General features: G+C 22.4%; 11 protein-coding genes across 11 annotated transcripts in view; 2 read left to right on the forward strand and 9 right to left on the reverse strand.

The window, feature by feature from the left end:
- The window catches only part of DICPUDRAFT_153503 (uncharacterized protein), a gene marked incomplete at both ends in the record, with an annotated part of 509 nt that extends 308 nt beyond the window's left edge, over positions 1–201 (forward strand). The window contains one exon of the mRNA XM_003289122.1: positions 56–201. Within this exon, the coding sequence (XP_003289170.1) occupies positions 56–201 (146 nt within the window). The remainder of the gene's footprint in view (positions 1–55) is intronic.
- Positions 202–409: 208 nt separating this feature from the next.
- Positions 410–729, reverse strand: DICPUDRAFT_35231 (uncharacterized protein; the record flags this gene model as incomplete). The annotated part of the gene is made up of 2 exons (XM_003289130.1): positions 410–556; positions 643–729. Coding segments are annotated over 2 exons (234 nt in total), but the record flags the coding sequence as incomplete, so codon positions are not given.
- A 452-nt stretch (positions 730–1,181) lies between these two features.
- Positions 1,182–2,573, reverse strand: DICPUDRAFT_55916 (uncharacterized protein). The gene is made up of 2 exons (XM_003289131.1): positions 2,158–2,573; positions 1,182–2,073 (listed from the first exon to the last, which is right to left on the reverse strand). Exons 1-2 carry the CDS (start codon positions 2,242–2,244, stop codon positions 1,258–1,260), a joined length of 903 nt encoding a protein of 300 aa, XP_003289179.1. The 5' UTR covers positions 2,245–2,573; the 3' UTR covers positions 1,182–1,257.
- A 443-nt stretch (positions 2,574–3,016) lies between these two features.
- DICPUDRAFT_153506 (uncharacterized protein) lies at positions 3,017–3,966 on the reverse strand (the record flags this gene model as incomplete). The annotated part of the gene is made up of 2 exons (XM_003289132.1): positions 3,017–3,214; positions 3,295–3,966. 2 exons carry the CDS (start codon positions 3,964–3,966, stop codon positions 3,017–3,019), a joined length of 870 nt encoding a protein of 289 aa, XP_003289180.1.
- A 1,066-nt stretch (positions 3,967–5,032) lies between these two features.
- On the reverse strand, positions 5,033–6,350 carry DICPUDRAFT_35249 (uncharacterized protein; the record flags this gene model as incomplete). Its single annotated transcript, XM_003289133.1, has 5 exons — positions 5,033–5,281; positions 5,360–5,626; positions 5,719–5,919; positions 6,000–6,194; positions 6,273–6,350. The coding sequence occupies 5 exons, from the start codon at positions 6,348–6,350 to the stop codon at positions 5,033–5,035; spliced, it is 990 nt and encodes a 329-aa protein (XP_003289181.1).
- A 349-nt stretch (positions 6,351–6,699) lies between these two features.
- Positions 6,700–7,976, reverse strand: DICPUDRAFT_153508 (uncharacterized protein; the record flags this gene model as incomplete). Its single annotated transcript, XM_003289134.1, has 3 exons — positions 6,700–7,004; positions 7,070–7,700; positions 7,776–7,976. The coding sequence occupies 3 exons, from the start codon at positions 7,974–7,976 to the stop codon at positions 6,700–6,702; spliced, it is 1,137 nt and encodes a 378-aa protein (XP_003289182.1).
- Positions 7,977–8,307: 331 nt separating this feature from the next.
- On the reverse strand, positions 8,308–8,972 carry DICPUDRAFT_88388 (uncharacterized protein; the record flags this gene model as incomplete). Its single annotated transcript, XM_003289135.1, has 3 exons — positions 8,308–8,406; positions 8,471–8,592; positions 8,870–8,972. The coding sequence occupies 3 exons, from the start codon at positions 8,970–8,972 to the stop codon at positions 8,308–8,310; spliced, it is 324 nt and encodes a 107-aa protein (XP_003289183.1).
- A 680-nt stretch (positions 8,973–9,652) lies between these two features.
- DICPUDRAFT_35246 (uncharacterized protein) lies at positions 9,653–10,063 on the reverse strand (the record flags this gene model as incomplete). Its single annotated transcript, XM_003289136.1, has 1 exon — positions 9,653–10,063. The coding sequence occupies one exon, from the start codon at positions 10,061–10,063 to the stop codon at positions 9,653–9,655; it is 411 nt and encodes a 136-aa protein (XP_003289184.1).
- A 672-nt stretch (positions 10,064–10,735) lies between these two features.
- On the reverse strand, positions 10,736–11,290 carry DICPUDRAFT_153511 (uncharacterized protein; the record flags this gene model as incomplete). Its single annotated transcript, XM_003289137.1, has 3 exons — positions 10,736–10,903; positions 10,992–11,038; positions 11,119–11,290. The coding sequence occupies 3 exons, from the start codon at positions 11,288–11,290 to the stop codon at positions 10,736–10,738; spliced, it is 387 nt and encodes a 128-aa protein (XP_003289185.1).
- A 1,055-nt stretch (positions 11,291–12,345) lies between these two features.
- On the forward strand, positions 12,346–13,774 carry DICPUDRAFT_48421 (phosphoglycerate kinase). Its single transcript, XM_003289123.1, has 2 exons — positions 12,346–12,436; positions 12,516–13,774. The coding sequence occupies exons 1-2, from the start codon at positions 12,366–12,368 to the stop codon at positions 13,702–13,704; spliced, it is 1,260 nt and encodes a 419-aa protein (XP_003289171.1). The 5' UTR covers positions 12,346–12,365; the 3' UTR covers positions 13,705–13,774.
- Positions 13,775–14,022: 248 nt separating this feature from the next.
- DICPUDRAFT_153513 (uncharacterized protein) lies at positions 14,023–14,802 on the reverse strand (the record flags this gene model as incomplete). The annotated part of the gene is made up of 2 exons (XM_003289138.1): positions 14,023–14,372; positions 14,631–14,802. 2 exons carry the CDS (start codon positions 14,800–14,802, stop codon positions 14,023–14,025), a joined length of 522 nt encoding a protein of 173 aa, XP_003289186.1.
- Between the last annotated feature and the right edge of the window lie 62 nt (positions 14,803–14,864).

The raw sequence follows: 14,864 nt of genomic DNA on the forward strand, positions 1-14,864 counted from the left end.
TCTGTTTTCAAACAATGCTAAAAATTATTGCTATTGGTACTGGTGTTCAAAAGAGGAGATGGTTCATTTGTTGAACCATTAGTTAGAGAAGGTGATATGGTTATTGTTTCACCAAGAGCAAGAGCTATTCCAATTCCAATGGGAGATAAAACTTATCAACTTATTACTGAAGGTGATATTTTAGGTATCATCGAAAACTAAAAAAAATATATATAAAATAAATAAATAAAATAAAACAAATAAAAAAAGTAAATAATATAAAATTTAAAAAAAAAAAAAAAGAAGAAAAGAAAAGAATTTATATTATCTTTATTATTAATATGTCATACATAATCTATTTATATATATAATTATTATTTAAATTTTTTTGTTTTTTTTTTTTTTATTTTTTACTTTATTATTTATTTATTTAGACAATAGGTCTGGTTGCAGCTTCAAAAACCATTAAAATATTATCACCCTTTAATAAAATTTGACCCAATGGTTTCTTTGTTTTCTTTTTTAATGAGAATTCAAATGCATTATCTAATACTAAATTCATATATTCATCGAGACCCTAAGTTTTTATTAAATAAAATAGATTTGATTAGTAAATTAAACTATTAATGTAATAATGGATAGTTAAAATTATAAAATACTTACAATAATAACACCTTGAATTCTTGTATCTACATTTTCATAAAGCATAATTTGAACTTCTGTTTTTTGTGTTAAAAATTTAAAAATAAGGGTCTATATATTTATAATAGTATAGTTTTGGTTAGTATTCCTGTTGGTTTGGGGGTTTTGTATTTTGAAAACTTACGATTGGTTTAATCATAACAGATTTTTGTTGTCTTGCACTCATTTTATTTTATATATATAAATTTATATTACAACTATACAGAAAAAAGGTTTATTGAGGATAAATAAAAGGTAAAAATAAATAAGTTGATTATATTGAAACTGGGTTTAAAAATGTTTAATTTGTTGTTTATTATTGGTTTAAATTAATCTTTATAAACTTTAGAAATTTTATCAATGAATTTCTATTTTTTTTTTTTTTTTAAAAATTATAAAAAAAATGAAAAAAAATTTAATTTTTTTTTTTTTTTTTTTTTTTTTTTGGAAATATAAAAATATAAAATAAAATGATTATAAATAAAATAATTTTAAAGAAATAGTTATATTTGTTTTTTTTTAATTAAATAAAATAGGTTTTTTTTTGGTTTTTATTTTTTTATTTTTTTTTAAATAATTTAGTTATTTTTAAATTATTTACATGTTACCGTGACCGATTGTGTCGGCTTTATTTAAATGTTCACCGTCAACAGCACTTGTGGTTGTGGTAGTTTTAGTGGTGGTAACTTTGGTACCAGAACCTGAGGCCTCTTCTTTAGTTTCAATGGTTTCTTTTTGGAGGACTGGAACTTCTTTTTCCATGTTTAATGGTTTATCCCAGTTGGTGTGTTCTTGATGAAGAGTTGATTCAAGCATATTTTCGCTCATTTCTGGTTTTTTCCAATCTGGAAGATCAATGAAGCCAAAATCTTGACGACCTTTATCAAAAAAGTCATCAAGAGCATTCATTAAATTACGGAAAGCTTGTGGAACTTGTTTTTCAGTTCTGCCTTCAATATCAGCCATAAGTTGTTGATATTGTGTGAAACTAGCTAAGAAAACTGATTGGGCGGTGGTCATCTTGTTGTAACGAGCATGGGTTTTTTGTTCAGTTTCGTGAAGTTGTGGTTTATTGTAAATGGTTAAAGCATCTTCATAGGCCAATTTATCTTTGTGTGTTTTGGCGTCTTGGTCTTCAATGTTCTTGATATGGAACTTATAGTTATCAGAGATTTCATTAAAGTAATGATCTTCAACATTGTCATATAAATTCTTTACATTGTTATTGAAAAGATCAATGTATCTTGAGACTTTGGAAAGATTTTCACCTTCTCTATGGTATTGAGTTTCACCAAAATTCTTATAGGTATTTGATAAAAGTTCACCTTCTACCTTCATTCTTGCCAATGAATCCATCCATGATTTTGAAGCTTCATACAATTCTCTATAATCTCTTTTTAATTTTTCAGTTTCCTTTAAAAAAAAAAAAAAAAAAGTTTAAAAATAAATTAGTAATTGTTTTTTTTTATTTTTTTTTATTTTATTATTATTACTTACTTGTTGGTAAAGAATAACATTTGGATGTTCCATGTTTTCTTTTTTGAAACCGAAAACTTCTCTAGTTCTTTCTCTTGTGGCTGACATTTTTAAAAAATATTATTATTGTTATAAATATAGTAATATTATAGAATAAAGTATTATTATATTATTATTGTGTTTGAAAATTATCTTTATTTTTTTTATAAAAAAGATAATTATTATTTAAATATAAAAAAATTGTTTGGTGGAATGAAAAAAAAAAACATTGAAAACATTTATATATGAAAACATAAAACAATTACAAAAAATAAATTTTAATTTAAAAAAAATAAAGGATCTGTATCCTTTATTTTTAGTTTTTCTTTGTTTTTACATTTTTTACTAAATAAATCAATTTGATTTAAATATAATTTATTTGATATTTTATAAGTTCCAAAAAAAGAAAACATTTATAATTAAAAATTAGTAAAAACAAAAAAAAATATTTTAAAATTTTTATTTTAAAAAAAATAAAAAATTAATTTTAATTTTAATTTAAAAAAATTAATTTTAATTAAATATAATTAAATTTAAAAAAAGAAATTCAATTACTATTCTGGGTAAGAGATTTTAAAATATCTGTTCTCTTTTTAAGTACATGATATTACACTGAGAAATCATTAAACATCAAATATTAATGAATAAAAAATTTTATATGAAGGATAATAATAATTTCAAAGTTAAATTAAGAACAAAATTAAAAATAAGAAAATAAAAAAATAATTTAAATATATTATCTTTTTTAGTTTTTATGAATTTACATAAATTGGTTTTTTAAATTTTTTAATTTTTTTTATTATTTTTATTATTGCTATTATTTATTGTTTTTTAAAGTTATTTAAAATCTTTTGATTGCATATACATGGGGTATACCAATAAAGTGTTTAATTCCAACAGAGTAGTGTTTGGCCTCTAATAATTTACAGATGAGAAATTGGGTCCAAACAAATACACCGAGACCCGAGAGAATATGCCAACAACTGTGAAGTTCTAATCCAAAAGTAGTTCCATTATTACAAAAGAAACGTTCAACCAACTAATAGTATAATTTAAAAAAAAATTGATATTAATAATTTAAAAAAAAGAAAAAAGTGAAATAATTAAAAAACTACTTACCCAACAAACATAAGCGGTTAACATTGAAACAAAAGAGTACTTATATAAATATCCATCGTGAGATTTTGGTAGTCCTTCTGGTTTCTTTTTATTGAGTAAATAAATTGAATGGAAGACAACATAAAATACTAAAATACCGTAACTAATTTGAAGAATTTTTGGTTGGGTTGTTATAACGAATAGACAAACGGTGACCAATGTACCATAGGCAACTAAAAAATATGGTAGTACATGACGTACAATAGAGTTTCCTAAACATCCACCTTTGTAACCATTTTTTGTTTTTTCTTCACCGACAGTAACCATAATATATAGCATGATTAATGCAGTGTATATCATTGGTAATTCATCGAATAATTGATTTTCGTATAAAAGAGTTGCATGAAAAGCTACTGAGCCAATACCAACTAAAAATAAGAAAAAGAATGCAATATTTAAACGTTTTACAAAACCCAATTGATTTATAACTTGAATATGATAGGGTGAGGTTGATCTCTTTGAATAATTTAAATAAATACCATAGATTGCATATAAGGATATTACAAATGATGAAATTGAATTCCAAAATTCTGCTATATATCTTGATTTTATGTAATTTAATTCGCACCAATCTATATTTGAGGTTACTTTACCCCAATAGTAATCAGCTTGATATGCTGCATTTGAGTCCATTTTATTATTATATTTTAATTTTATTTGATTTTATTTAGATTTTTTATTTTATTTTATACTATTATTATTACTATTATTATTATTATTATAATTAATTGTACCTTGTTTTTTTTAATTTTTACAATTTATTATATATCTAAAAAAAAAAAAAATAAAAAAAATAATAAAAAAAAATTAGTTAGATATAAAATATCGAAAGATTTTTTTTTTTTTAAATGTCTATTTTATTATTATTTAAATGAATTTAATATTATTTTTATTATTTTATTTTTTTATTTTTAAATATTTTTTTATTTTATAAAATTAATTTTAAATTATTTTTTTTTTGTTTTTTTGTTGGTAGAATATATATAGTAATAAAATTTTATTTTTTTTTAATTAAATTGTTATTAATATCAAAATCCATTCTTTATAATTTTATTAGATTGAAAGTATAAATATATTTAAATTTAAATTTTTATTATGATATTTTTAAAAAAAATAAAAAAAAAATAAAAAAATAAAAATAAAAAAAAAAAAACAAGAGAATGTGTTTGAACATAAACCAAGTGTGTGAATGAGCAACGAAATATTTTTAAAAAAGTGTGTTGTAAAAGAGTGAACAATTGGAGTGTTTTAAGAGATTTAAATTATAATATACCTTTATATAGAAATAAAAAAATTTATATTTATATTTATTTGTTTATTTATATATTTATTTATATATTTATATTTATATATTTATATTTATTATTTATTTATTATTTATTTATTTATTGTTTCATATTTACAAATTTTAAGAAAATATATTTTATAAAAAATAGAGAAAAAAAAAAAGGAAAAATAAAAAGAAAACAATTTTTTTAAAATAAATTATAAAAATTAAAAAATAATTAAGTGAAAAAAAAAAATTAAAAAATAAAAAAATAGGTATGATCGTTTTTTAAATTAATTTAGAAAAAGATTTTGTTTTTTTGTTACTATTTTTAAAAAATTGAGTATTTATTTATATTATTATTTGTTATATAAAAGTTTTGATATAAAAGTTTTGAACAATATATTTTATTTCATTTTGATTTTATTTTATTTATTTTGATGATTTTATTTTCCAAATACCCAAAAGATATCTCATTCTAATACGAAGAATATCTTTAGCCATTTGAATTGAACTTGAGAATGGATCTAATTTTGAACCATCGATTTCAGTCCAATTGACAGCAACTTCAGCAATTGGAATATTTAATTTTTGTGCTAAATATAAAATTTCGACATCGAAAGCCCATCTTTCAATATGTAAAGTTGGGAAAATCTTTTTAGATGTTTCTCTGGTGAATAACTATTAAATTGTAGGAAAAAAAAAAAAAACATTAATATAAAAATTTATTAATGTAATTAAAAATAGTTTTGTGCTTACTTTAAAACCACATTGTGTATCTTTAATACCTTTAACACATAAGGTTTCAACAAAAATATGGAAACCATACATTAATACATTTCTTAATAATGATCTTTTTGCAACTAAATCACTATCTACAAGATGTGATCTACTACCACAAACAATACCATTTTCGTTCTTTTCAATTTTTTTCATATAATCCTCGACTCTATTAAAATCTTTAAAGTCTGTTGCACCATCAGCATCAACCATTAAAATATATTTACCTCTTGAACATAAAACACCCTAAAATAAATATAGATATTAATATCTTTTATATTGTTTTTTATACCACTACTATTATTCTTATTATTTTTATTATTGTTTCGTTAACCTACTCTTTTAACAGCACCACCTTTACCTCTATTTTTCTTTAATTTTAATAAACGAATATTTGATTGTGGTGATGATTCAATGTATGAAGTTACTAATTTGGCTGTATTATCTTTACTACCATCATCGACAATAATAATTTCATAAGTGAATTTTAATTCCTTTTTTGATTTATCGTTTAAGAATTTTAATGTTTCGTCTAACATCTATAGATTGTAAATAAATGGGTTAGTTTAATGTTTTTAATATTGCGTTTGTTTGTTTGTTTGTTTGATATAAATATTACTTTTGGTAATCTAACTTCTTCGTTGTATGCTGGAATTACGATTGAAAGGTAAACATTATCATCTTTAATGTTTTTATCCATGATTGATGGAAACTTATGTTCCTCACCTTTCTTTGGATCAACAAAAATATTTTCATTTTCTAACCATAATATACTTTCATCTTGTAAGAATAATAAATAATATGAAAATGCAACCTAGATATAATTTATTTGTAAAAAGGAATATTAGGGTTTGGTACTATAAATGATTTTTATAAAATATATAACACTTACTATTAACACTAATAATACTAATAATATTGGTACGCTAAAAACATTTATGAAAAGTATATTGCTTATTAAATCGATCATTTTTTTTTTTCTTTTATTTTATTTATTATTATTTATTATTTTATTGCTTATTTATTTAAATAATAAAAACGATAAATTAAAATGAATAATTAATAAAATAACAAAAATAATATCAAATATTATTTTTAGAAAATTTCACACACAAAAAAAAAAAATATAAAAAAAATAATTTAAAAAATATAAAAAATATAAAAAAAAAAAAAAAAATAAAAATTAACCTTTTTTTTTTAAAATAAATTAAGAGTCATCCGTAGTCAAATTTTTTTTTAGCCTTTCACAAAAAAAATTTTTTATTTTTTTTTCGTTGATTTAAAACAAAATAATACATGTTTAACCCAAATGTGTTGATTTATTTTGAAACTAATAATTTTACTAATTCGGAAATTATTTTGACATTTAAACTATTACCGATTAATCTGTAACATTGAATCGTTTTTAGTTGTGGTGAGAATTTAAATTCTTCGGGAAAACCATGTAATCTTGTGATTTCTTTTGGTGTAAAATAACGAAGTTTCATTGGTATCAATGATTTGGGATTTGTTTCATCGGCTTTGAATTCATTATCAATTTGAATAATACTGCCTGTTCCCTCAACAAACTTACCATATGATTTTGTGAAACAGTTACAAGTTTTACTTTCTTTTTGCTTGATATCTAAAAAAAAAAAAAAATTAATATCTTTTAAAAGTCACAAAAAAAATAGTTATTCGATAGGTTACCAAAAAGCATTCCTTTTGAAAGTAATAATTTTTCGGGTACTTTATGTTGTTGATAGATTTCATCATCTGTTTTATCAGTATCTAAATAGTTTGACAATGGTTCGCAATCTTCCAGTGTTGAATGATTATATCCAGGTATATAATTTAAAATTTTATATTTATCATTATTATCATTATTATCATTATTATTATTATTTTCATTATTTTCATTATTAATATTATTTACATTTTCATCTTTTTTATCTATTATTGTTTCTTCGATTTCTTGAAAATTAAAAATTGAATTTAATTTTGCAATACAAAAATATCTTAATCTTTGATTTGGTAAATCAAATTGTTGAGGTGTTAAATGAAATTCTTGAAAACTATAATGTAATTGCTTTAAAACTTTGACCAATTCTGTTCTGGTATTTGATTTTTCAAATCCAAAAACATTCTCTATTAAAATGTATTTAGGTGGTGACTTTAATTTACCAATAACATCCAAAAGATGAAAAAAACTATTGGTTCTATTATCTAAATCGTCTTTTTGTAGTCCACTTCTTGTAAATGGTTGGCATGGTGGTGACATTAGCCATGCATTTGATTTAAAGTTATCAATTTCTTCGACAGTTAATGATTCGATATTTTTCTATTATATTAATGAAAATTGTTAATGTTAATATAATTACTATTTTCTACTATTGATATTATATTAAATATTTACTTGGCTTGTATTTTCATTAAATGTATATTTATAGTTTAAAATTGCATTTGTATTAATATCGAATGATTGAACAACCTCAAATTTTACTCCTGATTCCTTTAACCCATAATGCATACCACCAATTCCACTATAAAACTCGAGCACTCTTAACTCCTCTTCATCATTATTATTTGCGTTAGAAGCTGACGTGGTGTTTTCCATTCTATTTTTTTTGGAAAAATGAAAAAAACTCGTTTATCGTATAATTAAAATGAAAAATATAAAAATAAAATTAAAAAAAAAAAGAAAAAAAAATAAAATTTAAAATTTTTATAAATTAAAAAAAATAAAAAAAAAATAAAAAATTAGAAATAAAGATAAAAAGTATATCTTTTTATAGAAGGTGTAAACTTAATATCTATATTTTTTTTGTTTTTTAAAAAAGTATGGTACAAATTTTGATTTGCTTGTTTATTCTAAATTTTTTTTTTTTGGTTTTTTTTTGAGTTTTTGTTTTATATATTTTATTGAAGGGTTAATAGTATATATATTTTTATCTTCCGTATTTTTGGAATTCCCAATCTCTATTATCAAGTGGACAAACTTGTCTAGATTTCAACCAACGTGAAATACAATGGAAGTGGAAAGCATGCTAAAATATTATAAAAATGGTTAGGTATTTTTCTTTTTTTTTTTTTCTAATATATTTTACTTACGTTACAAATACCCCAAGCAACTGTACATTCTTCGCTAGTGTTTGAGGCTTGATTAGCTTGACATTCAATACATAAATCCATAATATGATTTCTACAAATAGCACAATTATCTACAATGATATCTATAAAATATATGAAAAAAAGTAAAAATTAGTTTTGGTTCCCTATTTAATTTGTGTATTTATATTTGAAATCAATGCTATTGAGTGTTATTGTATCTCATAAATTCCTATTAAAACCATTGTGATTAAAATATTATTATGGCTATTATTGTGATTATAAAAATTGTAAACTGTGGTTTATTATATTGGTGCCACTGGTTTCCTATTTCATAATTCCATTATTTAAAGCATATATTGTATTGATTTATATAAATGACTAGTCAATATTTAACCTTACCCCAAATCCATAAAGCTACAGCATTCCATCTTTTAACTTCGAATTTTTTTTTTGATGAACCACCTTTTGTGGCACTTGATGATGATGTTTCAACGTCAGCCATTTATAATGTATAATTTATTTAAATATAGAAAAAGAAAAAAAAAAAAAAAAAAAAGTATTTATATGTTTGTATATATTAAAAAATATTTAAAAATTAAAAATAAAAAAATTTTCTTTTGTGTGAAATTAATAATTTTAAAAAAAATTAAAAAAAAAAAATTACAAAAAAAAAAATTGAAAAAAAAAGAAAAAAAATAAAAAAAAATTTAAAAAATTAATAAAAAAATAAATGAATAAATATTTTCCAATTATTTTCTTTTATTGCAAGCAAGGTTTATTAGTAAATTAAATGATTTAAAATTTTTTATTTGTTTATTTTATTTATTTAGTATAATAATAAATATAAATATAAAAATAAATACTAATATTAATAAATTAAAAAATAAAAAATTTCTAATTTTTAAAATAAATTTAATTTAATTTAATTTAATTAATACGCACACATACTTATTTTTAAATATTTGTTATAACAACCACACCCACCACAACTTGTAGAAACTATTTCTATAACATATGGAATATATTATTGTAAAAAGGTAGGTATTAATAAGTCATTAATCAATTTTTAAAAGAAAAAGAAAAGGAAAAGGAAAAAAAAAGATTAAATTAAATATTTAGTTTAAGTATATGGTTTATTTTTTTTTATTTTTTTTTGTTTTTTTTTTATTCTATTTTATTCTTCTATTGTTTACAAATGGTATCGGAGCATGTACCTGCATAGAGACCATCCATTCTTTGACCAAAATTATTTAGGGCTGCATAGTTTTTATGGTATTCACCTGCTTTAATTTGGTATTGTTCTTTTGGGTACCATTTAATGAAGCATACATCAATTCCTGATTGGAAAGATTGAACATTGTTACGGAACTCGTCAGGTAATTGGACATAGCCATCAGTTTCATTATAGAGATATTGCGAACCTTCAAAATCCCAATGACCATAGATTTTAACCATTTTGTCAGTAATAACACTTGGATCGTTTATGTTCATTTTATTAGAGCCACTGCAACTGCATTCCCCACGACTTGTATCAACTAAACCGGATACCAAGAAGGCACAGATAACTAAAACTAATGTGTATTTGATATTCATTTTTAAAATTTCTTCTTTAATAATTTTATTTGTTAAATTTATTTATTTGCTTGGAAATTGAATACAAGATAAAAAAACTCTGTGCTATTTATAGTTTTTTTTTTTAATTGATTTACATCTACAAATATTTACAAATTTATAGATTTAATATAAACTCTTTGATTTTTTGTTTTATTAACCAACTTTATAATCGAAGAAATGTAATTATTACAAACATAGTATAGTTTTAAAATATCTTTATTTAAAAACCTCTTTCGGTTTTAAAATATATTTATTTAAATTAATAAAAACTAAATTTTTAAATTTAATAAAATTAATTTTAATTATTTAAATTTAAAAAAATAAAAAAAAATAAAAATAAATAAAAAAAATAATTATTAATAAAGGAATGTAAAAAGATCTTGAAGTTTCTACACTTGGATTTTATTTTTATAAATTTTGTGGTTTGGAAAAAAAAAAAAATAATGAAATTTAATACCCCAAAAATAATGAAATTTAATTTAATACATTTTAAAATCGGAACTATATTTAATTTTATTTTATTTTATTTTATTTTATTTATTTTTCTATTTTATTTAAATTTTAAATAATTTAAGCTGTAAAGTTAAAAAAATTAATATTAGAATTTGTCATAGGAGATATAAAAAAAAAAAAAACCAAAGTAAAATAAAACTAATATTTACCATCACATGATCTCCAACCATTGCAGTCACCATTTGAATAAGTGGTCCAAGCATTTAAACCTTGAGCTCTGAGAACGGCAGCAGCACATTGAGCATTAATTTCTGGATTGAATAAATCACTTGGGTGTTTACACATGGTGCAAATTTCACCACAATGCTAAAATTAAAAAAAAAAAAAGTAAAAAGAAACCCGATTAGTATTAACGTTATATAATACACACCACACTTAAAATTATTAAACTTACTTCTGGCATAATTTGCCATAAACCTGAAGCACCACTTGGGTTTTCGGCTATATTTAAAAAAAAATGAAAATTTATTAGTTTTTATTTTTTTGAAAAATTATAATTATTCAAATTATTATAAACATACCGGTTGGGATCCATGATGATTCATAATAAGCAATACAAATCATAGTGGTGGCAGCACTACCGAAATAAGTCTTAGCTAATGACTGCATTTGACCACAGCTGTATTGTGAAGCTGAGGCTGATGATAAAAATAATGAAAAGATGACAACTAATAAAACTTTGAGGATATTCATTTTATATTTATATATTTGTATTAAGATGGTTATTTAAATAAAAAAAAAAGAAATGAAAAAAAAAAAAAAAAGTTAAAAGGAGAAATTTTAAAAAAAACTTTTTTGAAAAAATTTAAAAAAATAAAATAATTTAAAAAAATAAATTTGCAACCAACTAGATATTTTTACCAGGGCCTAGGCAATCACAAAAACCCAAAGCAAAATAATACTTTAACAAAAAAATAAAATGTTTGTTCATCCTTTTTTCTTTTATTTGTGTGTCAAAAACTAAACAATTAAAGATTTTGATATTTTTATATTTTTTATTTTTTTATTTTTTTATTTTTTATTTTTAATTTTTTATTTATTACATAATTCAGTATATTTTGCCATTTTATATTAAAACTTGTCAGAGAGGACTCTTTTACAGGATTACATGTTTTAAGTGTTTCAGTAAAAGTAAGTTTAGTCACTTTATATTAAAAAAAAGTTATTAATTTTAATTTAGTGAATATTTTAAAATTTTGAAATATTGAGTGCTTTTCTTTTGTTGATGGATTTGAGTTATCAACATCGTTCATATAATTTATAATTTAACAAAAACAAGGGAAAAATTTCAAAACAAAATATGTAAAAAAAATTTTATAAATAATTATTATTTTATTTTTATTGTTTTAAAATACAAAAATTATAAATATTTATCTGTATTTATATTTTGATACAAGCCAAGGGAGACACAAATAAATTATGGAAATATCGTGTTGATCAAAATAAATTTTTTTTTTTATTATTTATTTATTTTAATCATATTTTTTTTTTTTTTTTTTGATTAGAAAAAAATTAATTATCATCATTATAAGGATTAGATAAAAATAATTTAAAAAATTGGTTGGGTGAAAAATAAAAAAAGTGATCCTTTTTTGGTGGAAATTCGGATAGAATTCAGATAACAACCAGTCGGAGTAAAAAAAAATAAAAAAATTAAATTAAAAAAAAAAAAAAAAAAATTTTTAGTTCATTTTTTTTATTAATAAAAATATTTTTTTTTTTTTTATTATTATTAAATAAAATAACCCCACACTATATTATATATAAAATGTCAAATAAGATTGGAAACAAATTAAGCATCGACCAAGTTGATGTTAAAGGTAAAAGAGTTTTAATTAGGTAAGATTCAAAAATAATGATGTTAATGATATTTACATTGATATTAATTATTATTATTTTATTTTTTAATTATTTATAGAGTTGATTATAATGTTCCATTAAATGGTACTGAAATTACCAACACCCAAAGAATTGATGCATCAATTCCAACTTTAAAATATTGTTTAGAAAATGGATGTAAAGCTATTATTTTAATGTCACATTTAGGTCGTCCAGATGGTGTTGCTAAAAAAGAATATTCACTTGCCCCAGTTGTACCAGTTTTAGAAAAAGCTTTAGGCAAAAAAGTCGAATTCCTTAGTGATTGTGTTGGTGAAGAAGTTGAAAAAGCTTGTGCCAGTCCAGCTGATGGATCAGTTATTTTATTAGAAAATCTTAGATTCCACGCTGAAGAAGAAGGTTCAGGTGTTGGTGCTGATGGTAAGAAATTCAAACCATCTGGCGAAGATGTAAAGAAATTCCGTGACTCACTCACTAAACTCGGTGATGTCTATTGCAATGATGCTTTTGGTACTGCACATAGAGCCCATAGTTCAATGGTTGGTGTCAATCTCCCACAAAAAGCCGCTGGTTTCCTTATGAAGAAAGAATTAGAATACTTTGCCAAAGCTTTAGAATCACCACAAAAACCATTCTTAGCAATTCTTGGTGGTGCCAAGGTCAGTGACAAAATCAAATTAATCGAAAACCTTTTAGATAAAGTTGACGAAATGATCATTGGTGGTGGTATGGCTTTCACCTTCAAGAAATACATTGAAAACATTGAAATCGGTTCATCATTATTAGAAAAAGATGCAGAACAAATCACCAAAAACATTATTGCCAAAGCTCAAAAGAACAATGTCAAACTCCACTTCCCAGTCGACTTTGTTATTGCTGACAAATTCGCAAAAGATGCACAATCAAAGACTGTTACCCAAGAAGAAGGTATCCCAGCTGGTTGGATGGGTTTAGATTGTGGTCCAAAAACCAACGTATCAAACAAAGAAACCGTTTTAAGAGCCAAAACTATCGTTTGGAATGGTCCAATGGGTGTTTTCGAATTTGATAAATTTGAAACTGGTACCAAAGAAGTTATGAATGCAGTTGTCGAAGCCACTACCAAAGGCGCCATCACCATTATTGGTGGTGGTGATACTGCTACTTGTGCTGCCAAATATGAAACTGAAAAAAAAGTTAGTCACGTCAGTACTGGTGGTGGTGCTTCATTAGAACTCCTCGAAGGTCGTGAGTTACCAGGTGTTACTGCTCTCTCTGATAAAAATTAATAAATTTATAATTAAAACAAATTTTATAAATAAATTATAAAATGTATATTTTTAATAAACAAATAATTTTAAAAAAAAAAAAAAAAAAAAAAAAAAAAGCACAATAGTAAATTATTAAATAAAAAGAAATCTATAGTTTATAATAAATCCAACATTATAATCCAAATAAAAGAAAGTTAAAAAAAAGATCGGCTTTTTAGGTGGAGTATATATATATGTATACATATATATATTTTATTTAAAATCTATAGGCTTCGTGTATGTTTTATATTATTTAAAATTTTTTTTTTTTTTCGTTTTATTTAAAAAGGGTTGTTTTTACATTTCTCTTTTTTCTTTTTCTTGTTTTTTCTTTTGTTTTCTTGACTCTTCTCTTGCTTTCTTTTCTTCTTCGTATTTCTTTCTTTCTTCGATCATGGCTCTTTGTTGTTCTTCGTGTTGTTGTTGCATCTTTCTTTGCATCATATGTTGGAATGCCTCAATGAGACCAATGAAAACACCACCAAATGCTGCGGCTTGGGTTGAAGCTTTCCAACCACCTCTAGCTGCTAAAATAGCACCAGTTAAGGCACCAGCAGCAATTGGATTAACTGTATCTTCTTTCTTTCTAATATATGCTAAACTACAATCAATACCACTAAATAATGTACCCCAAATTGCAAAGTTACCTATATTATTGTATTGTTATTTTATTATTGTTGTTGTTGTATTTTGATTTATTAATCATTATCATCAATTGAATGTGTATTTTTAAATTGTCAAATTAAATGAGTGATGGATGGTTGATAAATTTTTTGTATAATGATAATAAATTATGATTGAATAAATTATTGTTGTTGGGTAAAAATATAAAATAAATAATTGGTTAGTTTGGCTTGATTTTTTTTTTTGTGTTTTTTTTTAAAATTATTATAAATGATGCATACCACCAAATTTAGGAGTCTTTGATCTCATTTTTCTAGCTGTAAATTCTAATTTTAAACCTTTTGGTGATCTTCTTAAACCTGTGATTAAATTAATGGTACCCATTAAAACATAACCAATACCGAATGCACCACCAGCATCTTGCCAAATTTTATCTGGACATGGAGCTTCCATTTTATATATTTATTATTTTATTGTTATATTATAGTGTTGTGTTTGTTTTTATTATTACTATA

This window comes from Dictyostelium purpureum (genome assembly GCF_000190715.1).
Source record: "Dictyostelium purpureum unplaced genomic scaffold DICPUscaffold_163, whole genome shotgun sequence".
Taxonomy (NCBI): Eukaryota; Evosea; class Eumycetozoa; order Dictyosteliales; family Dictyosteliaceae; genus Dictyostelium; species Dictyostelium purpureum.